Source organism: Mesoplodon mirus, assembly GCF_964341445.2.
Source record: "Mesoplodon mirus genome assembly, chromosome: 18".
Lineage (NCBI taxonomy): Eukaryota > Metazoa > Chordata > Mammalia > Artiodactyla > Ziphiidae > Mesoplodon > Mesoplodon mirus.
In genome coordinates, this window is record NC_138994.1 from 62,494,722 (window position 1) to 62,519,009 (window position 24,288).

Here is a 24,288-nt window from a genome sequence, read left to right on the forward strand (position 1 = left end):
TTATGCTACAGTATGTATGGGCTCCATACATATTTTAATTCTTCGAATGAATTATATATTAATAGAATTATTTATACATACTACATTAAAAAAAGGATTGGGATAATATTATCTGTGTATTTTATGGATCATCATATGGAGTCAGGCAGAGGTGGCATCATTTTTGTTCATCAAAGCTGCTTGTAGAAAGTGGCAGAGTTTGAGTTGGGCTTCTAGGGTGAGCCAGCTATGAAAAAAAACAAAGGTGCCAAGTATAATATGAATTATGTTCTTGTGGTCAGCACAGCTCTTCTTCTTCCTCACTAACAAAACCCAGATTTTATGCAAGGCAGCAATGCATGTGGTTTCTAAAAACCACTTTTTCCCAGCTTCCCTGATATTATCAGAAGTTCCTGGATATCCCCTGTTTAAAGAGATGAAGGCCAGCTTAGCTAGCACACCCTTTTGCCCTTTGCCCTTCTTATCTTGCCTACAACGTGGACATGAGGCTTCAGGAAGTGTTGATATTCTGCACCATAAGGATAAAAGCCACATATTAAGGGTGGAAGAGAGGTGATTACATGGTCAAGCTGATGTACCCGTTATGCACTGCCTATTTCCCAAGGCAATATGCAGAAAAGAAAAATAAGGCCTTATTTGGTTAAGTCACTATAGTCAGATTTCTGTTACGAGTAGCCAAATGCAAGCCTAACTAATACAGTTGCGTCAGAATTAAACGAAAAAGGAAGTCTAAGGAGTGGGGAAAGTCATTCCATGTCTAACAACAGTTTTTTTTTTTTTTCTTTTTGCGGTATGCGGGCCTCTCACTGTTGTGGCCTCTCCCGCTGCGGAGCACAGGCTCCGGACGCGCAGGCCCAGCGGCCATGGCTCACGGGCCCAGCCGCTCCGCGGCATATGGGATCCTCCCAGACCGGGGCACGAACCCGTATCCCCTGCACCGGCAGGCGGACTCCCAACCACTGCGCCACCAGGGAGGCCCCTAACAACAGTTTTTACTAGATATCCTCTAGTAAGTGGATTTTGAGGAGCACAACATATGGCATAGGTCTTATGTGTGATTTTGGATGTCATTGCTCAATATATGGGTTTATTGTTCATTATATTTTTAATTGTTTCCACATTACCCAACCCACTATAGTAGTTGTGGGGTAGGGAAGGGACAAAAAGGATCCTAGAGCTAAACAAAGAAAGGAAGTGAGGGTTCTTCCGTCTGCCCAGCACAGTTTATGGTATTACCAAGGATCTGGGGGTGGACTCCTATTGGATGCTCCAAAAGGAGGAAAGAGGAATCCAGTCACACCTCCAAAGAAGGCCATATAGTGCCCAGGAGGACCAAGCTGATCGGCAAGTGGGAAACAAAGCTGTCCTGCAAAAGGCACTGATTCTCTCTGTTTTAAACAGTAGTTGATTTACAATGTTGTGTTAGTTTCAGGTGTACAGCTTCAGATTCTTTTCCACTATAGGTTATTACAAGATAGTGAATATAGTTCCCTGCACTATACAGTAAACCCTTGTTGTTTATCTATTTTATATATAGTAGTGTGTACCTATTAATCCCATGCTCCCAATTAATCCCTCCCCCCACCCCACCGCTTTGGTAACCGTAAGTTTATTTTCTATGTCTGTGAGTCTATTTCAGTTTTATAAATAAGTTCATTTGTATTATTTTTTTAGATTCCATATAAGTGATATATAATATTTGTCTTTCTCTGCCTAACTACACTTAGTATAATAATCTCTAGGTCCATCTGTGTTGCTGCAAAAGGCAGTATTTCATTCTTTCTTATGACTGAGTACTATTCCATTGTGTGTTTGTGTGTGTGTGTGTGTGTACCACATCTTCTTTACCCATTCATCTGTTGATGGACATTTAGGTTGCTTCCATGTCTTGGCTATTATAAATAGTCCTGCTATGAACATTGGTGTGCATGTATCTCTTCAAATTAGAGTTTTTGTCTTTTCTGGATATATGCCCAGTAGTGGGATTGCTGGATCATATGGTAACTCTATTTTTAGTTTTTTAAGTAATCTCCATCCTGTTTTCCATAGTGGCTACACCAATTTACATTTCCACCAACAGTGTAGGAGTGTTCCCTTTTCCCCACACCCTCTCTAGCATTTATTATTTGTAGACTTTTTGATGATGGCCATTCTGACCAGTGTATTTCTCCAATAATTAGCAATGTGGAGCATCTTTTCATGTTCCTGTTGCCCATCTGTATGTCTTCTTTGGAGAAATGTCTATTTAGGTCTTCTGCCCATTTTTTTTGGATTGGGTTGTGTGTTTTTCTTGTTGCATGAGTTGCATGAGCTGTCTGTATATTTTGGAAATTAAGCCCTTGTCGGTCACATTGTTTGCAAATATTTTCTCCCAGTCTGTATGTTGCCTTTTTTTTTTTTTTTTAAATTCAGGTTGTATTCTGCTGTCTTTTTTGTTTTTTTTTAGATTTTTTTGATGTGGACCATTTTTAAAGTCTTTATTGAATTTGTTACATTATTGCTTCTGTTTTATGTTTTGGTTTTTTGGCCTAGAGGCATGTGGGATCTTAGCTCCGCAACCAGGAATCAAACCCACACCCTCTGCATTGGTAGGTGAAGTATTAACCACTGTACTGCCAGGGAAGTCCCTGTAGGCTGTCTTTTTGTTTATGGTTTCCTTTGCTGTGTATAAGCTTATAAGTTTGATTAGTTATCATTTGTTTATTTTTGCTTTTATTTCTTTTGCAAAAGGCACTGATTCTTAACAAGGGAATGAAGGAAGGGAGGACAGTGCTGGGGTGGGAAGAGTGTCTGCAGTGGAGTTTGTGGTGTGTCTCTTGGCCCAGAGGGAGATGGAAATATAAGCTTCATAGCCAAAAAGGCCAGCAGCCCTGTGCCCCAGCACTCTAGCAGGGGTGGTGGAAGGATGGCTCCTTCTCACAGATCTGATGATAGAGGTGATCAGGGAGATGAGACAAATAGGGTTTGGAAGAAATCACACAAGGGCCAGCTGATGCACTGGATTTTGGTGTATGGGTCATACATGTAGATGACAAAGACGAAAGCTGCCAAGAACTTTTCTTATCAGGTCTGCATGATCTGACTCCTGTCCCCATCTCTATTCCTATCTTTCTGTTATAGCCACACCGGCCACTTTTCAATTCCTCAGATAGACTGTGATCCCTCCCACCATGAGACCCTTGCACCTGCTGTTCTTTTTCCCTGGAGCTCTCCTCCCTGACATCCAAGGTGGGCTCACTCCACAGGTACCCTCTCCAGTTAATGCCTATTCATCTTTCAAGTCTTACCTCATCACTTCCTAAGGGAATCTTTCCTAGATCATCCAGGCTAGATCAAGTTCCCCCCACAGAATCTTGTTTCTTTCCTTCACAGAAGTTACTTCAGGCAAAATTATACAAATTGTGATATGATTAATATCTACTTTCCCCACTAGACTGAAAGATCCAAGACAGCAGATCTGTGTCTGTTTTTGCTTACCACTATACCCCTGGTACTCCAGCACAGTGCCTGACATATAGGAAGTACTTAATAAATACTTATTAATGAAATTAACAAAACCAGACATTCATTGCTAAAGTGGAGATGATAATCCTAGCTATCTCATAGAATTTCTTGAAGCCTAAATATGAAAGTGCTTTATAAAGCATAAGGAACTGTTTGAAAATTACTATTATTAAGAAAGATGCTTTAGATTATGATTCTAAATAAATACATTTGAAGAAAAGTCTTTTTTTTTTTTTCCAAAGTCTTTTTTTCCCTAAAGGCTTACCTGAAACTTTCTCTTCAAGGCCCGGGTCATTATTGGGGTCAGCCCAGTTCCTGTTTCCATATTTTCTTTATTGGTAAGTGGGGTTCCACCTGGGCTCCTGCAAAGGTATTGAAAATATTAGGAGCTGTGTTTTATGCTGAATTTTCAAATGAATTTAGAAAGCATAAAGATACGAGAGTGGATTACCTCTCTACATCGACTTTTCTGAGTAGTTTTCGCAGATCTAACTGGCTTTTACCAGGAGTACTGATAAAATGAAGATACAAAAGTTAGAGCTTGCCAGATTTTATAATTTTTCCAAAGCAAAGCAGTCATTTCTATAGGGAACATCCTAGAAAGTAGTTTGTTACACTTGTTACTATTTATTACATTTAAAAATAGCAGTAGGGCCTCCCTGGTGGCGCAGTGGTTGAGAGTCCGCCTGCCGATGCAGGGGATACGGGTTCGTGCCCCGGTCTGGGAGGATCCCATATGCCGCGGAGCGGCTGGGCCCGTGAGCCATGGCCGCTGGGCCTGCGCATCCGGAGCCTGTGCTCCACAACGGGGGAGGCCACAACAGTGAGAGGCCCGCATACCGCAAAAAAAAAAAATAAAATAAAATAAAAATAGCAGTAGATGCAGATAGGAGCATAAAGTGATATAGTGATTCTAATAAGTAATAGTTTTGACTCAGTAATTACACATGTAAGAATCCATCTTAGGGCAAAACTCAGCTGTGCATACAGATGATGGACAAGGATGTTTATTGAAGAGTTATAGAAAAGAAAAATCACAAACAACCTAAATGTCTCAAAACAGGATTTTATCTATGAAATTCACATATTAAAAAACTGCAGGGTTTCCCTGGTGGCGCAGTGGTTGAGAGTCCACCTGCCGATGCAGGGGACACGGGTCCGTGCCCTGGTCTGGGAAGATCCCACATGCCATGGAGCGGCTGGGCCCATGAGCCATGGCTGCTGAGCCTGCGCGTCCGGAGCCTATGCTCCGCAACAGGAGAGGCCACAACAGTGAGAGGCCCGCGTACTGCAAAAACAAACAAACAAACAAACAAAAAACCCCTGCATCTACTGAAGAAGTCAAAATGATGGTTTAAACTAATTTTTAATGAGATATGGGAAAGTTCATGACATATTAATGGGAAAATCCATATCTGTATGTATAATATGATTATACACAGGTACACACATAAACATATCATATTTCATTGATTCCAAAACATAAACATATTTCATTAATTCCAAGAAAACTAGTTTTCTTATTTTATTATTTCTGAAATTGTGCTGCTTTGAAAATTCCTGATAATATTTCCCCCCCAAATCTGTTATTAAATCAATGGTGTATTTTGTAATAAACAGCATCATGAAATGGAAATAATAGAGTATATGTCCAGAGAAAGACTAGAATGATAAACAACAGTATGTTAACAGTATGTGGCTATCTCCAATGATAGGATTATTTGCATGATTTTTGTTTTCTTCTTGAAACGTTTCTGTAGATTTCAATTTTCAATGAACATATGTAACTTTTAAAGTTAGAAATAAGCAAAAAATCATTATTTTAAGTAGCAGTAGAGTGTAGTACTGTGTATTTCCTTACATTAAGACATTTGTAACTCGAGTTGATAACACTTTGGACTTCGGTTTCAGGGAAACGCACCGCAGGTCAGAGACAGTAACTAGTGGATTCTGTGCCTTTAGTGATGGTACAAGCTTTAATCACAAAATGAGACACTATTAAAAACACATTTAAAAATAGCATTCAAAATGTAAACATACTAAAACAATAAATATTTGAGTGCTTAATATGTGTAAGATATATCTATTCAATTTTTATTCCGAAGCTTCAAAGTATATCTCTACCTCTTCAAACTAATGGTTGGTAGATAAAACTGCCTAATTAAATAATTTGGGGATTTACATATTTTGTTGAGGAGATCCAAAATTACTCAAAAAAAAAAAATCAAATACTTACCTCAGAATGGTTTCTATATTTAAGACTTATGCTTATTTTCCATTAAGGGACAACCAGGTTAAAAGCCGAAAGACCACATGTTTGGTCAATGACATCTTACCTTCCTCCTTTCATCAAAACTCTGTGTCTTCTTTAATTTCACAGTCAGTAGATCTTTAACTGTTATATGCATGGGTCCATTTTTTTTTAATGGTCCAGGCTTAAAATACATGGAGAGGTTAGAATTCAAATTGGAACCAGGACATCTAGTCAAATGCAAATCCAAATCTAGTTTTTAAAGACTCTTTAAAAATTAACTTAAGGGCTTCCCTGGTGGCGCGGTGGTTGAGAGTCCGCCTGCCGATGCAGGGGACGCGGGTTCGTGCCCCGGTTTGGGAGGATCCCACATGCCGCGGAGCGGCTGGGCCTGTGAGCCATGGCCGCTGAGCCTGCGCGTCCGGAGCCTGTGCTCCACAACGGGAGAGGCCACAACAGTGAGAGGCCCGCGTACCGCAAAAAAAAAAAAAAAAAAATTAACTCTTATTTCCCCTAGGAGCCTATCAAATTCTTTCCATTCAACCAAGAACAATTCTGTTTTCAGTATCCATGTATGCTAAGGCTATTGAAAAGTATTCACCAAAATGTAAGGCTTTGATAGTAAGAGATGGGCTAGTTCCTTGTAACCATGCATCTTCCTTAGGAGTCATTGTAATAGGACAGGAGATGAAGGAGTTCCTCAAATCAAAGTGAAGTTTTGGGGACTTCCCTGGTGGCTCAGTGGTTAAGAATCCACCTGCCAATGCAGGGGACACGGGTTCAAGCCCTGGTCCGGGAAGATCTCACATGCCATGAAGCAACGAAACCTGTGTGCCACAACTCCTGAGGCTGTGCTCTAGAGCCCGTGAGCCACAACTACTAAACCTGTGCGCCACAACTACTGAAGCCCGCGCGCCTAGAGCCCGTGCTGTGCAACAAGAGAAGCCACTGCAATGAGAAGCCCGTGCACCGCAACAAAGAGTAGCCCCCACTCGCCACAACTAGAGAGAGCCCGTGCACAGTAACGAAGACCCAACGTAGCCAAAAATAAAAATAATTAAAAAAAATTTTTTTAAAGAGCAAGTTAAAAACAAAAAACAAAGTGAAGTTTTGCCTGAACTCTCTAAAAGGATGACTCAGTTCCCATACAGCAAGGACGTACACGCAAAGCGGTATATATTAGGGCAAATATAACAATAGGCTCTGCATTTAATTCAGCCATTTTAAACCAAATATATCTGGAGTGAAAATTCAGCAGATTTTAAAATAGGGCCATGCCTATCTTAGTGATGCACAAATACTCTGGTCCCCTTGGAAGATAAGTAACTCTAATGGAGACTGGTTCTCCAGCCTAATGGCATTATACTTTAGGATCCACAAAGTCTTTTTATTCTGACTTCACTCACTAAGCTATCTTTGTTTTTAATTTGGTTTCCCAGAGAGATTTCCATTTTTGTAAAGAATCCAACAGGAATCTCCCACTTTGCTAGATTTCATTCACTCATCCTTGAAAAAAAAATCACTTTCATTTCTAAATCCCACTTTTGTGATCTCCCAGAGGACTGTGTCTTTAAAAACAATAATTGACATAATTAAGATATGGAAACAGAACAAAATGCAGCCCTTCCTGTCAAAGCCCTTAGCCCAGCCTTAAAAGGACACCTGGTTGTACTCCTTTATTACACACTGACCAAAACACACCTTTACTAGATTGTTTTTTACCTGATGTGCTTTAGTGAGATCAGATTTTCTGAGCAGCAAAGGCGCTGTCAGTGGTGGAGGCGGAGGGGGCGGGGGCGGAGGGGGCGGAGGCGGAGGCGGGGGCGGGGGCGGAGGAAGACGACTGGCTGGCTGTGGCAGTGAGGCAGGCAGTACAGCCTCGGAGTCTCCAGGGGTGGTTAGAGCACATGCAGGCACATTTGTAAGTTTACCACACATGTGACACATCTGACCACAGCTTGGACAGGACGAATTTTCTGAGACGGCCTGGAAGAAAACGTTACAGTTGGCAACTGAAGAACAGATTTATTTGGTTCTTATGGCTGAGAGTCATCAAAACCATACCTACCATGTACTGAATGCTTTCTCAGTATACCATATGCTCCGTAATATTTTCTCATTTATCACAAGCTCATTCATTCATTCATATATTTGTTTTGTGTGTGCTATATGCCAGGCACTGTGGGTACAACATGAGCCCTGTCTGTCACCTCATCAAGCTGACAGTCCAGTGAGGAAGACAAGACATTAAACATACACAAAATACATTCAAAACAAACTAAAATAATCCTTCAATAAGAGCCATGAAGTGTGCTGTGAGCATGAATAGTCAGAGGTCTGGGGAGTGATATTTAGCCATGATCTCAAAGATGAATTTAGCCTTACCAGGTGAAGAAGGGAGATAAAAACTGGGGGAAGAGTTCCTGGCAGAGGGGAAAACATTTAATGCAACCAAGAATATAGTATATTCAAGGAACTGACTAAAAAGTTCAAGGGCCTGGAACATGACAGTTATGGGCTGAATTGTCCTCCCCCATTGCAACTCATATATTGAACCCTCAACCCCCAGTACCTCAGAATGTGATTATATTTGGAGATAGGGCCTTTCAAGAAGTGATTAAATTAAAAGGAGCCATTAGGGTGGGCTCTAATCCAATGTGACTGGTGTCCTTATATAAAGACGAAACTTGAACAAACAGGAGACACCAGGGATGCACGTGCACAGAGAAAAGACAATCTGAGGACATAGAAAGCAAGTCCAGGAGAGAGGCATTAGAAGAAGCCAACCCTACCAACACCTTGCGCCTAGACTTCTGGCCTCCAAAATTGTGAGAAAATAAACTTTTGTTGTATAAGTCACCCAGTCTGTGCTACTTTGTCATGGCAGCCCTAGCAAATGAATGCAACGACCCTATGAAGTAAGGGGGCATACTACAGGCTGCTGTAACAAAGTATCACGAACTTGGTGGCTTAAAACAAAATTCATTCTCTCACAGTCCCGGAGGTTAGAAGACTGAAATCAAGGTGTCAGTAGGACTGCACTCCCTATCAAGGCTCCAGGGAAGAATCTGTTTCTTGTCTCTTCCAGCTTCTGGAATCTACTGGCGTCCTTTGGTTTGAGGGCCCATGACTCCACTCTCTGCCTCTGTGGTCCCATTGCTTCTCCTCTTTTCTGCATGTTCTACTCTGCGTGTCTTTTATAAGGACACTTGTCACTGGATTGAGGGTCCACCCAGATAATAAAGTATGATCTCCTCATCTCAAAATCCTTAACTCAATTATATATCTGCAAAGACCCTGTTCCCAAAAAAGGTAATATTTACAGGTTCCAGGGATTAGGACTTGGACATGTCTTTTGGGGGGCCATCATTCAGCTCACTACAGATGGTATCTTCCCCACTTTATAGATGAAGAAACTGAGGTCCAGGTTGTGAAGTCCAGGTCATGAGGTGATTTGCCTTTCCTCCTCTGGTTAACTCATCTTGAGGCACAAATTCTGGAAGTAGGGGTGTAATCCCAGAAGCGTCTCTCCAAACCAATGAGCACAATGTTTATTCTTTAGGTTTTAGACACTGAGAATAGGGGTCCTGCATAGGGGAGTTCGGAGAGAGTGGATATTTATAGTTTTTTCCTGCCTATATCAGTCAAGAAAATAGAAACCACCCTGAGTATTTAGAAGAGGAGACATGTAATATAGTGAGTTGGTTATACTGCTGATGGAAGAGCTGAGAAGCACGCAGGGGACAGTGAGGCATCCCAGAGATTAGCAACAGCATAAAGCCATGAACACCCTGACACTGCATGGCCAAAGAGAAGGACAGTGTAACCAGATCTCTGGAGCTGGGTTAACCCAGAGAATCTAGAAACATGGTTGACTTACCTAGTGGGAGCTGGAGTTAGGGAGGCAACAACAACCATTGCTGGAGAAATTGCCCAACACAGAGAACAAAGGGGAAAAATACCCCATCCTCTCTCTCCTTCTAATCTCTCATCAGTGTCTCCCATTATTCCAGCACACCAGGAGCCAGATGACATGGAGTTTGGGAAATGTAGCCTGCAGGGGTAAGCCCCCCTCCAATACAGAGCAGAGCCTCTGAAGTTTAAGGACTAGACCTGAGAGCAGACATGTCCAGAACTAGCACTAGCCTGTAGCCACTTCTCCTTCTAGTAAAAGCACACTGGGGTTCCAATGGGGGACAACCCCTTCCCTCCTTACCTAATTCTGGATTTGTTTTTCATTTGATAATACGAACCTTCAGTGCTTCCTGGAGCTTGTGTAATTCACTTTCCAAAATGCCAAACCGTTGTTTTAGACTATGAAGTTCTTGGTGGCAGAAACGGGATGGAAAGATGGTGCCTTTCAATACTTCCAAACTCTGAAATTAAAAAATAATCAAGCCTGAATCCAATGAGCAATATGATAAGGACAAGAAAGTGGTTTGATGTATGTTTTATAGAAGTGAAGGCAATAACAAGGACCTACTGTATAGCACAGGAAACTATATTCAATATCTTATAAAAATCTATAATGGAAAATAATATGAAAAAGAATATGTGTGTATGTGTGTGTAACGGAATCACTTTGCAGTCCATCTGAAACTAACACATTGTAAATCAACTATATTTCAAATAAAAAAAAATTTTTTTATTGAAAAAAATAGTTGAGGGCAGACATGACCACACAATTTCATCTCATCTGAGTTTAGCTTGAATGACTGCTGACCTGAGCACACACACACGTGGACACACACACCAAGTATGTAGAAAAACCATAATGCTGAAAACATATATGTCAAACCCATACCCAGGCCATGCAGTTCTGAAACCAGTTGTATATAGACCATACTCTATTTGTCCAAAGCTTTACTGCATCTTTAAAATTGGGAAATTTGAAGTTCCAGGACAGTCTTAGCCAGCTTCTGCTAAGGGGTGTATCTGTTGAAGGAATAACCACTCTGTAGGAAAAACAAAACCAAACAAAGCAAAAACTCCTAAGTTGGAATTAACAGCCTCTAATTAAATAACAAGCTAGTTTTATAGTATGACTGAGGAGCAGAGACTATCTAAAGCCAAATTCTTCATTTACTTCTAGAATTCCCAGATTAACTTATGCAACAAATATTTATTGAGTAAATAGTAATAAATAAAACAACTTAGTAAACATATAGGTATCAGAGATTTAGTAATGAACAAAATAGATAAAAATCCTGCCCTCACAGAATTTAGTTTCATGGAAGAAAGGTAAAAATAACTAAATGAATAATATATGTGGGTTGTTAGGTAGTGAACAAATGCTAAGGAGAAAAAGATAAAGCAAGAGAGGGAATGTGAAACGTTGGGTGGAGGTGAAAATTTAGATAGGGTAGCCAGGGAATGTCTCACCGAGAAGGTGACTTTTGAGAACAAATGTTAAGGACGTGAAGAAACTAGCAGAGCAAATATTTGGGATAAGAGCTTTCCTGGCAAGAGCAATAGTAAGTGCAAAGGCCCTGAGGTGGGAGTTTGTCTGAGGTGTTTGAGGAATAGCAAGGAGGCCAGATGACTAGGGTGGAAAGATTGAAGGAAGAGGATTAACAGATAATGTGAGTCAGACTGTAAAGGTCTTGTTGGTCATAGAAAGGATTTTCATTTTTACTCTGAGAGAGGAAGACCTTGGAGAATTTAAGCAGAGGAGTAATATGAAATGATTTTAACAGGCTCATCTGGCTGCTGGGTTGAATTACACTGCAGAGGCAGCAAGGGCAGAGCAGGAAGACCAGTTAGAAGGCTTCTGCAACATTCGGGAGAAGGAGGAGTCTAGGATGGTATCATGGTTACTGCTTTTTGAGGGTCTGTTTGTTTTAAAATTTGTTCTCTAAAGAGAGCTTTAACAAAACATGTATAAATATATTATTGTGAAACCTACTGCCTTAGAGTTCTTAGATTTGAGAGTCTCTTTTAATAACACATTTAAGCCCTGAGTCCCAGAGAATAAATGATCAAACTTTACCAAAATAAAGATTTAAGTTCTAGTCATATATCCCTCTTTCATCACTTAGTTACCAGGTTTATACAATTAAATCGACTAGGAAAGTAGAAAATAGTTACTGTGCACCTCAAACACAATTCCTTGGGATTTTTATTTCGTTTGAACTCTTAAGCTATGGTTGCCACATAAAATCAGGATGCTCAGTTAAAATTTAATTTCAGATAAAGGGTGAATAATTTTTTAGTATATTAGAAATGTTGCATGGGACAATACAAAAAAATCATTCATTGTTCATCTGAAATTCAAATTTAACTGGGTGTTCTGTATCTTTATTTCCTAAATCTGGTAACTTGTTCCTAAAATGATCAGATTTTTAATATTTTCTCTGTTCCATATTACGCCTTACCTTTCTGGTGAGGGTGGCGGAGGGGGAGGTGTAACTAGCTTAGACTGAAAGTGAGAGGCCTCTTTTCTTTTGAAAAATCTTTTCGCTTTGGCTTTTAGCTTTCTTCTTCGTTGCTTGAACTTGGGCATGGTTTCTGTACAGAAAATTTGTTTTTACATTTTTTTATTGAGGAATAATACACGTACATAGAAAATACACATATTTTAACTACAATTCAATGAATTATCACAAAGTGAACACATCCTTGTAACTGCCACCTTGGTTAGGAAACAGGTCACCACCAGCAACCCAGAGTCCCCTTGAGGCAGGAGATAGATGGACCCCAGGCTGAGCAGCTGGAATATGTCCTCTGTAGCGATGAAGATAATGGCAGGAGCAAGAAGGTGCTGAGTCCTGTTTGGATAAAAAGCTAAAGAGACCACATATTTCTCATTCTTGAGGTCAAGGAGACCCCCAAGCGACACATGTGCAAAAAAGATCCTTGGGGAGGGGGAGCCAGACCATAATATGTTCTGCTAACTCCTCAGAGACCTTTGCGCTGGAATCCATCTTGGCTAAAAGATGTGCATGCACACAGGGGAGGGCCCTGTGCCAGACCAAATATGGACTCAAAGTCAGACAAAGCAAGATGACTGGCCAAAGGTAACCCAGAACTGCCCCCATATAAGTAACATAATCCACCCCAAAAGTGTGTGCCGCTCTCTCTCTCTTGCTCTCTGAGTCCACCTGTGCTTTCTCTGCACATATCTTCTCTCCTAATAAGCATGTTACTTGCCTCACTACTTTTTGTCTCTTTGCCGAATTCTTTCTTCAAAGCAGACAAGCACCAGGGCAGTGCTGCAGCCCGGGTTCAATCCATGGTCAGGGAACTGAGGTCCCACTTCAAGCCACCACAGGCTGCAGCCACCTCATAGCCACCCAAGATCACCCTGAACTGGAGGAAAATTTAAACCCAGATTTAAACTATCTCTAGAGATACCTTGGCTTTGGCATTATATGACTCTCTAATTTTGTTTTTGTTTTGCTTGTTTTGCTTTTTTCTTCATTAAATCAACTGAATTTCCCTTTCTTTATAATGAAATCAAGCAGGACCTTTCAGGGCCTTCCCAGTACAAAAGCCCCTTTTTGTTCCCTTTCTCTTGTTTGTAGAAAAAAGACTTCAGTTTCCTAAGCCTTCCTGAAGTTCCAAAGAGCAGACTCAAGCAGTTACTAATTAGAGAAGTGAGAGAATGCAGAAACAATGATAGGTTAAACAATAGTTCAGAGATAAAACAGAGTCACAGGACTCCTAGTTCCTCCTCAAGGGATATATATAATGATCCGATGCATATCTTTGTGTTGTCCTGCAGAATCTAAGACCACACCCCCCAGGTAAAAGATGGTTACTACATGCTGACCACCAGCACTTAGACCCCAGACTGGTTAGAACTATAAGTGTTGATGATTAAGATTCGCCAGATATCACCCTGTTACCTTACCACCAACCAAAAAGTTGAAAGTCCACCAGCTGATCAGGCATCCTATTACCCTCACCCCTAATGCTGCCTTTAAAAATCCTTGCCTGGGCTTCCCTGGTGTCTCAGTGGTTAAGAGTCCACGCTTCCACTGCAGGGGGTGTGGGTTCAATCCCTGTTCTGGGAACTCCCGCATGCTGTGCGGTGCAGCCAAAAAAAAAAAAAAAAAAAAAAAAAAAAAAAAAAAAAATCCTTGCCTGAAAGCCATCGAGGAGTTTGGCGCTTTTGAGCGCTAGCTGCCCTTTCTCCTTGTTTGGTGCCCTGCAATAAACACTGTACTTTCCTTCACCACAACCTGGTGTCAGTTGATCAGCTTTGCTCTGAGTTGGGCAAGTGGACCTGAGTTTGGTTCGGTAACAATAACAGAGAAGATGGTTACAGTTGGGTTGTCAGCTATTAAAAGGAAGTAAATTTCTTTGCTGGTAACATTTACTGAGATTCCAATGTACAAGGTTGAGTTGGTAGTGAAAGAAAAACAAAACTAACCATTTATATAATGCCCATTTACTGTTAGACACATTCACATACATTTTTTCAGTGAATCTTCATTACCGTGCAAGGTATTTTTCCTGAGGAAGAGGATTTTTATTCCCATTTTAACATAAGAATACATTGAGGTTTAGAAAAATGAGATGATTTATCCAATGTAATGCAATAAAGCATTAAGTCCAGATTTGTAAGTCTCCAAAGACCACGTTCTTCCTAATACACTGTGATGCAATAGTAGAATAGGTGTTATACAACATAATAATAATTACCCCAAATCTAAGACATGGGTGTTTCAAAACATTTATTTTAAAGCACTTTTAAACACTAACTAGTATATTTAGATTTTAACTCAGAATCCTTTTCTGAAGAAAATTAAGTCAGAGCTGGTTTGATGTGAAGAAGTGCTTTGCCAGTTTCAGTTTTTGCTACCTGAGGAACAAAGATGTCCTTATTCAAGTAGCGGAACTAAAAATGGTCTCAAGGGCTGGGCCTCCTTCTCTTCAAACTTACATTTGAATAGGAACAATTGGTCTTTAAAATACACATTCATTCCACTTTTGTTCACCCTGTAACCCTCCAGCACTTGGTATGCAGCGCTATGCTTGCTCAGCTCTCAGATTCCAAGGGCTGAAGAACCTCCCCCAGCTCCAATGTGGGTAGTAAAAACTAAGAAATGTTTTAGTTTCAAGAGCATTGGACTCACAGAGGGCACCCTCCATGGCAGCGGGTGACAGAACGTATAACAACAACTGGTCTAGGAGTAAAGTTTCTTGATAGCATCTTATTTAACAAATTGCCAGACCTCAAATTAACAGCGTATTTCTTAACTGTTCTTCCAGGCTTGGGAGACATACCCCAAGATACCTGATTTCACCTTTACTGTATCACTTTTCCTTTCTACTGAAATAATGAATAAAGGCTAAGTGGGGATTATTAAACACAAGGGATATCTACAGGATTAAAAAAAACCACAAAACAAAAATACTCTGAATGAAGATATTTAGGAAAGCCTCAGGAAGCAACAGAAAACTTATGGTTGCCTGGAAAAGAAGTTAAACCTCATCAAATCCATGGCCAAGACTATCTGTGAAGAAATGTCACTGGAAACCTCTATCCAAGGCCCAGAGTTCACTGGTTGGGATCCCCAGAATCTGAGATTTCCCCAGTAACCTCCCCTTCCTGTCTTCCGTTCCCCCCTTCACAGCCCTCCCCCATTCTGTTCCTGTTCTCTCTCACCTGCCTTGATGTCTTTTGTTAGAGAGCAAACTGACACAGAGAACTGGCTTCCCGCCTCCCTTTTTCCTATATTCACCAATCAATCCCTCAGTTATGAAAACAGACTTTAGAAAGGAGCTGGATGTTCTGGTTAAACTCAGTGGATTGACTCTATACCTTAACCTCCACTCCAGTGGTGTGTTGGGATTAGCCCTGACTTTTACATTTTTAGGAAGTCTGTGAGCCAGTTGTTTAACAAATCTACCATTTAAATTAAGTTATATAAACTTACGATTAGGTAATTTATATTTTAAAAGATAATCAACACACAAAACTCACCACTCCTTAATGATTTTACTATTATGTATGCTCTTGAGGTTTGGGTTTTGTTTTTGTTTTTGTTTTTACCTGATTGTATCTATACAGTGAAAATGCTTTAGAATGGTGTATTATTGCTCATTTTTTCCCAACTGCACATTTAGTAACTTCACATTGGAAACTTGAAATTGCCCATGATGGGAGAATTTACACCACGGCTATTATAAAATACTACAAATTAAGGCTTGGTTTATTATTTTGTTGATTGTTAAGAAAGTGATGAAAAGAATGTTAATAGTGCAGATTAAACTTAAAAGTGTATCTTGTCTGTAGTTACATTGTGAATAGCACAAAAAAATTGAGGAGTATTATTCCAGTATTTGAAAATGATTATCTGATTCATCAGAGGTTGCTTACTGAAGTGAAGTTCCAAAATAAATCTTTGTTTCGCTTTTATCTTACTTCACAGAGTAAATGAAAATATCAACCAACATTCATATCAGGACTAAGCTTGTTCATAAATTGCAACCACAGGTTGCTTACAAATAAAAGAAGTCTATAAAAATCAATAATAGCATTTTGTGAGAATCAACTGGCTATGAAATTTATAAGAGTATTATATATTTTATCATTGCTTATAATAATGTTATATAACAGTATATAATATCAGTAAATTTATAATAAAATTATGTATATATATAAATATTTATTAGCACACTACTGGTGGAGCATCATGAAAACATCATGAAAAAAGGCAGTAAAGGAATAAAAAAGGCATAAACCCACAGGACGAAGAATGGGAGTAGACCTTATAATAGATGATAGATGTGAACTAAATCATCTACAAGTAGTAGTAACTGACTTGGCAGAGCAGAGGAAAGCTGAGGCTTGCCTGCCTGGTAGGGAAGCCGACAGGAAGCAAGACCATTCCCAGAACTCTGAGGAGATTCGGGACTTGAAAGCACCTAGTTCCTTTGAAGGTTTTGGGGTAGGGCTTAAATTGGATTGATTAAAAGTCTTTATAAGAATTGGATAGGCCTTTGGCTTCTGCCCTCCCATCCTTACAGCCAGTGTCCTGGCTTTCATTTTATGGACAGGTTTATTCTCTGGAGAAGTTGAACATAGAGGTGCTGAATTTGGGTCACCAAGCATAGCAGGGTCATGTTTCTGTCACTATACAGAAGATAGGGGATGATCCTAACCGAAAAGTGAGACTTTCAATCCCCTTCCTCAGCTCCGCTCCCAAAATACAGGCCACCAGGTTGTTTTTTATTTTATTTTATTTATTTTATTTTTTTGGCTGCGTTGGGTCTTCGTTGCTGTGCGCGGGCTTTCTCTAGTTGTGGCGAGTGGGGGCTACTCTTTGTTGTGGTGCGCGGACTTCTTATTACAGTGGCTTCTCTTTGTTGTGGAGCGCAGGGTCTAGCCATGCAGGCTTCAGTAGTTGTGGCACATGGGCTTCAGTAGTTGTGGCTCACGGGCTCTAGGGCGCAGGCTCAGTAGTTGTGGCGCAGGGGCTTAGTTGCTCCCCGGCATGTGGGATCCTACCAGACCAGGGTTTGAACCCATGTCCCTTGCATTGGCAGGCGGATTCTTATCGACTGCGCCACCAGGGAAGTCTTGCAGGCCACCGAGCTTAATTCCCAGCCTCAAACCCCCACATCTCTCATTCCTCCTGGAGGAGACTAGAAGATTCCTCTCCAGGGCAATTGACTGGCCCAAGAAAAAAGACCTACAGATATTGACATTTGGGGTTCTACCCAAAATGGCCAAGTCCTTGATGATCAATCACCCACTGTGGTGCTCACAGGTTGACAGTATCCACCTCCACTACTTTGAGCTGCCAATCAATTATCTTTTTTGTGTATTCCTTTGACAAATAACAGCCAAGGATCATCAATCATTTCAGGAAAAGTCTTTACCATGAAGAGCAGAGACCAAAATAAACAGGGAGAGAAAAAAAAAATCCAAATGAAAGGAAATGGAAAGAATGTAGGAAGCAGAAGAAAAATTAAAAAAAGAAAAGAAAATATCTTCAGAAAATGAGAGACTGCATTCATGAAATAAGGATAAGAAACTATTTTAAAAATTAAAATAGGAGAAAATTTAAAAATATAATAGAACAGTTAGAAGATTAAAGTTTTAGATGAGAACAGAGAAAATGGAGAGAATTTTATCAAATAAACAGTACAAAAATACTCCCCAGAACTGAAGGACTTGAATTTCCAGATTGAAAAGGTCCATTCAGTGTAATGAATAAAAGATTCACATTGAGGCATGCCATCATTTAGAACGCCAAAAATAGAGGAGATTCTCAAGGTTTCCAGAGAGAAAATACAGTCTAGATATAGAGGCTGAGAAGAGAATGACACCAGATTTCAACAGCTACTCTGCAGTTCTGAGAGGATTCCACAGTCCTATACCTGGCCAAAATTTCAGTCAAGTGTGAGAACAGAAGACAAACAATGGGAATTTCCAGGATAATGGTGATCACAATAAGTCCTCGGAAGACAACTCTGCAGCAGGCCTAGAGGAGGGGTCAGCAAACCTTTTTCTGTGAAGGACCAGATAATAAATATTTTAGGCTTTGCAAGCCATCTGGTCTCTGTAACAACCACTCGGCTCTACCACTACAGCACCAAGACAGCCACAGACAATACTTAAATGATTGTGGCTGTATTCCAATAAATTTTATTTATGGCCACTGAAATTTGAATTTCACAGAATTTTCAAGTGTCACAGAATATTATTCTTTTGATTTTTTTCCAGCTATTACAAATTGTAAAAACCATTCTTAGCTCATGAGACCTATAAAAACAGTAATTTCCTGACCACCTCACTCAGTGCACAGCGAGCAAAGTGAGCAAGTGTAACAGAGGGCTTCAGTAGGGAAAAAAAAAAGAAACGGATAAATTACTTAGTGTGTTTGATCATTCTGAGCAGAATTTGCTGTTTTTCTGTAAAGTTAGGGCCAAGTTACTGATAAGAGCTTGAAAAAGGAAGCATATTAAAAATGTCTGGGAGGGGGTGGGACTTCCCTGGTGGTCCAGTGGTGAAGAATCTGTCTTCCAATGCAGGAGATGCGGGTTCGATCCCTGGTCAGGGAACTAAGATCCCACATGCCGCGTGGTAACTAAGCCCACGCACCACTAGAGAGCCTGCCTGTTGCAACTACTGAGCCCACACCACAACTAGAGAGAAGCCTGTGTGCTGCAATGAAAGATCCTGCGCGCCGCAACTGAGACCCGATGCAGACAAATAAATATATTTAAAAATTTGTGTTTAAAAATAAATAATTAAATAAATAAAATTGTACGGAAAAAAAGTCTAGGAGGGGGAATTGCCTGGAGGTCCAGTGGTTAGGACCTGGTGCTTTCACTGCCATAGCCTGGGTTTGATCCCTGGCTGGGGATCTAAGAGCCCACAAGTTGCAGGGCGTGGCAAAAAAAAAAAAGTCTAGGAAAAAAGTTCTACGAGAAAAGAAGTGAAATCATAGTAACACTATATGTTCAGCTGTTACACAATATTTTATAGTCTAAACACTGAATGTTTATTTAACTAAAAATTATGATATATTGGGAAGACAGAAGGAAAGAAAGTGGAAATCAGCAGTTGTCTAAATTTATATAATGTTTAACCCATTGAGGGGAAGAAAAAAGGAAGAGTATTATAAACATGTTACTTAGAAACATGGAGGTAAACACCAGAAACAGTTACAAAAGTGGATAGGGTTGCCTTTGGCAAGTGGGAGTCAGGATTATAGAGAGAGGATTCAGAGGACTATCGTTTCTTGTTTGTTTCTTTCTAAGTATAATAAGCCTTCCGGTAGTATTGGACAGTTAACCTTTGGTATGTACTATTAGCTGGAAAAATAAGAGTACCACCATTCTGAACCTGGGCCACCCTTTTCTAGCCCTTTCCTGGTGGTTGTTCCAGCGCCCATGCCTTCAAATTTCTAAAGAGTTCTACCTAAGCCAATGTATGTCATTTTGGAAATTATTATTATTATTATCATCATTATTTTTTTGGTTGCCCTGGGTCTTCATTGCTCTGTGCGGGCTTTTTCTTTTCTTTTCTTAATAAATTTATTTATAGATTTTTATTTTTTGGCTGTGTTGGGTCTTCGTTGCTGCATGTGGGCTTTCTCTAGTTGCAGCGAGCGGGGGCTATTTTTCCTTGCGGTGCACGGGCTTCTCATTGCAGTGGCTTCTCTTGTTGCAGAGCACGGGCTCTAAGCACGCAGGCTTCAGTAGTTGTGGCTCGCGGGCTCTAGAGCACAGGCTCAGTAGTTGTGGCACATGGGCTTAGTTGCTCTGCGGCATGTGGGATCTGGACCAGGGCTCGAACTTGTGTCCCTTGCATCAGCAGGTGGATTCTTAACCACTGCGCCAACAGGGAAGCCCTGTCTTTTGATATAGTCTATTTTCCCTACTCTTTTAATTTCGAAAAATTTCAAACCTTGAGAAAATTTATAAGAATGGTATAATTAACACTCATATATCATTTGCCTAGATTCACCAACTGTTATCTGTTAATTATCTCTCTTCATAGGGGTACATATATGTCTGTGTGTGCAATGTACAATATATATTATAGATGATAATGTATAAAATATATAACCACGTATTTATGTAATTTATGTAATTTTTACATATCATATTACACAGACACACCCCTATACAGAAAGATAACAGTTGGTGAATCTAGGTGCACGATATATGACTATTTATTATACTATTCCTGTAAATTTTCTCAAGGTTTGAAACTTTTCAAAGTAAAAAATATAATATATAATAAACATACATAAATATAAAAAATACTTACACATGCATAAAAGTTTTTAGTTTTTGACTGAGCAAAGTTAGCTGCAGACATCATACTTCACTCCGAGATACTTTAGCTTCAGTTTCCTTACATGAACATGGACATTATTCTACAAAACCACAATCAGGAAATTTTACTTTTGAATATAATCCATATTCAATTACTATTCAATAGTCTGAACAATATCCTTTACAGCTGCTTCCTTTCCCTCTCCACATTGCATTTATTTATTTATTTGTTTTTAAAGATTTAATTTTATTTATTTTTAGCTGCATTGGGTCTTCATTGCTGCACGTAGGCTTTCTCGAATTGTGGTGAGCGGGGTTGGGGGGGGCTACTCTTCGTTGCACTGTGCGGACTTCTCCTTGTGGTGGTGTCTCTTGTTGCGGTGCACTGGCTCTAGGCAAGCGGGCTTCAGTAGCTGTGGCTCATGTGCTCTAGAGCGCAGGCTCAGTAGTTGTGGCACAGGGGCTTAGTTGCTCTGCAGCATGTGGGATCTTCCTGGACCAGGAATCAAACCCATGTCCCCCACACTGGCATGTGGATTCTTATCTACCGCTCCACCAGGGAAGTCCCTCTCCACATTGCATTTAACTGTAGTATCTCTTCAGTCTCCTTTAATTTATAACAGTTCCTCAGCCTTTTTATATAAGTATTTGCCTTTCTTCATATTTTTATTCTTGAAGAATTCCAGCTAGTTGTTTTGGAAAATGTTCCTCAGTTTGGGTTTGAATGTTCCTCCAGTGATCTTCCTACCTTCAGTCCTTCTCCTTGCCAGTTTATTTTCTACAGTGTTTTGGAGTTAGTCTTTCTTTCTTTTCTTTTCTTTTTTTAAAATTGATGTATAGTTGATTTACAATGTTAATCTCTGCTGTACAACACAGTGATTCAGTTATACACATATATACATTCTTTTTCTTTTTAATATTCTTTTTCATTATGGTTTATCACAGGATATTGAATATAGTTCCCTGTGCTATACATTAGGATCTTGTTGTTTATCCATTCTAAATGTAATAGTTTGCACCTACCAACCCCAAACTCCCAGTCCATCCCCCCCCCCCCCCCACCCCTGCTCCACCGCCCTTGGCAACCACAACTCTGTTCTCTACGTCTTTGAGTCTTGTTTCTGTTTTGTAGATAGGTTCATTTGTGCCATATTTTAGATTCTACATATAAGTGATATCATATGGTATTAGTCTTTCTCTTTCCGGCTTACTTCACTTAGTAAGATAATCTCTAGTTGCATCTGGAGTTAGTCTTTTAAAACAAAAATATGACCCTGATATTCCCTGTTTAAAAGCATTTGAAGGATCCTTATCACCCACTGGATAAACCAAATCCCTTAGCATGCCTTTCAAAGCTTTTCACAATTTAGTTCTAACAGCCCTTTGCAGCCTCATCTCTTCTAATGATTAACAGTTAGTACTTCAGGCATACCAAACACCAGATACTTTCTATAGTGTTATCAGCCTTTCCCCCTGCTTGGGGTATCCTCCTCCAGGTCAATTTATACAGCCTTCCAGATTCAGTTACTTTTTTTTTTGCCACGCCTTGTGACACGCAGGATCTTAGTTCCCCAGCCAGGGATTGAACCCGTGCCCCCCGGCAAAGGAAGGGCAGAGTCTTAACCACTGGACCGCCAGGGAGGTCTCGCTTTGTCTTTTTGGTGAGTGCTTATAATCCTCCAGGTACTATGGTAGGTGCTAGGATACAACATAGTCTCTGTCCTTATGGAATGTTTACTGGCTGATACATCGTCTCTTTTGTGCTTCTAAAGCACTTTATACACACCCTTATTGTGACATTTATTATATTGCATTGTAATTTTTGTTTGCATGTTTGCCACCCCACTGGATTTGAGCATTTCAAGGGTAGGATAAATTTTATTCATCTCTGTTTCCCCAGGACCTAGAGTATAGCAGGCATTAAATACCATTTCATTCAATAAATGAATGAAAGAATAGCAAGTGTTCTCTATTTTGATTAAGGAATATGCTTTAATACAATTCCGTAAAATCTCTTGGTGAGGGAGATTTTTAATTCTTCAAATCATACTGCACCTTCATATGGTTAAAGGACGGGTCCAAAACTATTTCCAGTAGGAAGATGCAATAAATAATAGAGTAAGAATTACACTCCTCTGCATGAGCTGGCACTGCTGCTTCTATTAAAACTCCACCCCGTTATACAAAAAAATGTTTTTGGTCAGGGGGTACTTACAAAGCTGTGGCAGCAACAGAAATTGAAACCAAGTCCTATGTCTAATTTATAATGAAAACTAATGCCTGGGTTTTTGTTCTTTTTGTTCTTCCTCTTTTGTTCCCTTTTGGCCTAGCCCATACCTGTTGGATCACGTTTGCCTAATCAACAATAAATAATGAAAGTCAGGTGCCTTAAGGCACAACTTTCAGATAAACATCACTGTTTATCTGCTGTTCTGAATTATCTTCCAGGGTAAGATGACCTTTATAGATTATGTTGACACAGATCCCGGGGGCCACAGACCACTGTACTAAAGACCGGGTAGACCGCAGAAGACTAAGATGATTAACCTCAGCTCCTTTGTTCTTCCCCTTTAAAAACCCCTAACTTAGAGACCAAGTTGGAGTGACTTGTCTCCCACTTCCTCGCCTGGCTCCCTGCAATAAAATCTTTGCTGCAAACTCCCGCTGTCAGTTTGGCTTTCTGCCCTGCGGGCACACGACCCCTTTGTTCGGTCTAAAAACAATTGGATTTCTTTAATATTGTCCTAAAACACATTTTTATGGAAAAAATGCGTTTACACTCCCACAAACAGCTTTCTGTCAATTAATCACTTTCCATTACCAGTTCAACTGATTCCTCTTAAACATCCATAGGGCTACTGCTGGTATTTGCTTATATCTAAATTACATTTTATGTTGTGCAGCATTGCTTTGTTAGCTCCTGTCTTGTTTCTCTAGAGATTGCGGTTCCCTAAAGCTTAGTCCAGCACAGTACTAGGCACACAGAAAAAAGGACACACTTTTTAAACTGATACTCTCACAGAAAGTCGGACGATATTAAGACTATATTAAGGAACATAGTACTATTCCCTATCAAAAAATGTATGTTCTCAAACTTAAAGTGCATAAGAATCACGGGGTGGGGGGGAGGGAGGTCTTGTTAAAATGCATATTCTGATTCAGTAGGTCTGGGTGGAGCCAGATAATCTGCATTTTAAACAAGCAGCCAAGTGATGCAGATGCTGTTGGCCCGCGAACCACGTTTGGAGCAGCAAATATGTAAAGGACTGTGCAAAAGGAAGGCGACTTTGCTCCAAAACATGTTTTTGAAGAGCGTTAATTAAATAGAAGTATGATTAGAGTGGAGCCAGGCGGAGCACTTCTTACCCAGCCTTAAACCTCCTCTTTTCCGATCCGTCTCCCCTCCGAGTCCAGCGAAACTTCCCACCTCTGTAAACCGTAAAAACACAAGCAGCAACAGGCCCAGCTACGGAAGATGCGAGCCCAGGTAACGTAGGAAGATACCCCTGCACTTACTAGGCTAAGAGTCCGGGGATTTGATGGAGTCCCGGCAGTGGCCTCTCCCTCGCTATAAAGAAAAATTCAAAATTAAAACCTTATCGTGGAGGGACCAATCGTAGCCTTGGTCTTTCCACAATTAGCTCTGCGTGTAGGGTAGGATCACAGCCTGGCTTGTGATTGGCTGAGGTAGAACCACACTTCGGCCAATCAGAGCTGAGGCGCTTCTTGTATGAATATGGAGGAAGGCGGGAGCGAAGTGGAGGGGAAGCTGGAGAGGAAAGGTGTGTCAC

The 24,288-nt window shown here is 40.3% G+C and overlaps 1 protein-coding gene across 2 annotated transcripts; it reads right to left on the reverse strand.

The window, feature by feature from the left end:
- On the reverse strand, nt 1–24,162 carry PRR11 (proline rich 11). 2 transcript variants are annotated; one of them, XM_082603214.1, is made up of 10 exons: nt 24,014–24,162; nt 12,130–12,262; nt 10,560–10,710; nt 10,009–10,131; nt 7,478–7,741; nt 5,841–5,939; nt 5,366–5,478; nt 3,956–4,015; nt 3,770–3,866; nt 1–226 (listed from the first exon to the last, which is right to left on the reverse strand). In XM_082603214.1, the coding sequence occupies exons 2-10, from the start codon at nt 12,255–12,257 to the stop codon at nt 158–160; spliced, it is 1,104 nt and encodes a 367-aa protein (XP_082459340.1). In that variant the 5' UTR covers nt 12,258–12,262; nt 24,014–24,162; the 3' UTR covers nt 1–157. The 2 variants fall into 2 exon arrangements, with proteins under 2 accessions (XP_082459340.1, XP_082459341.1); XM_082603215.1 differs by lacking the exon at nt 24,014–24,162 and adding an exon at nt 23,864–23,995.
- Nucleotides 24,163–24,288: the final 126 nt, after the last annotated feature.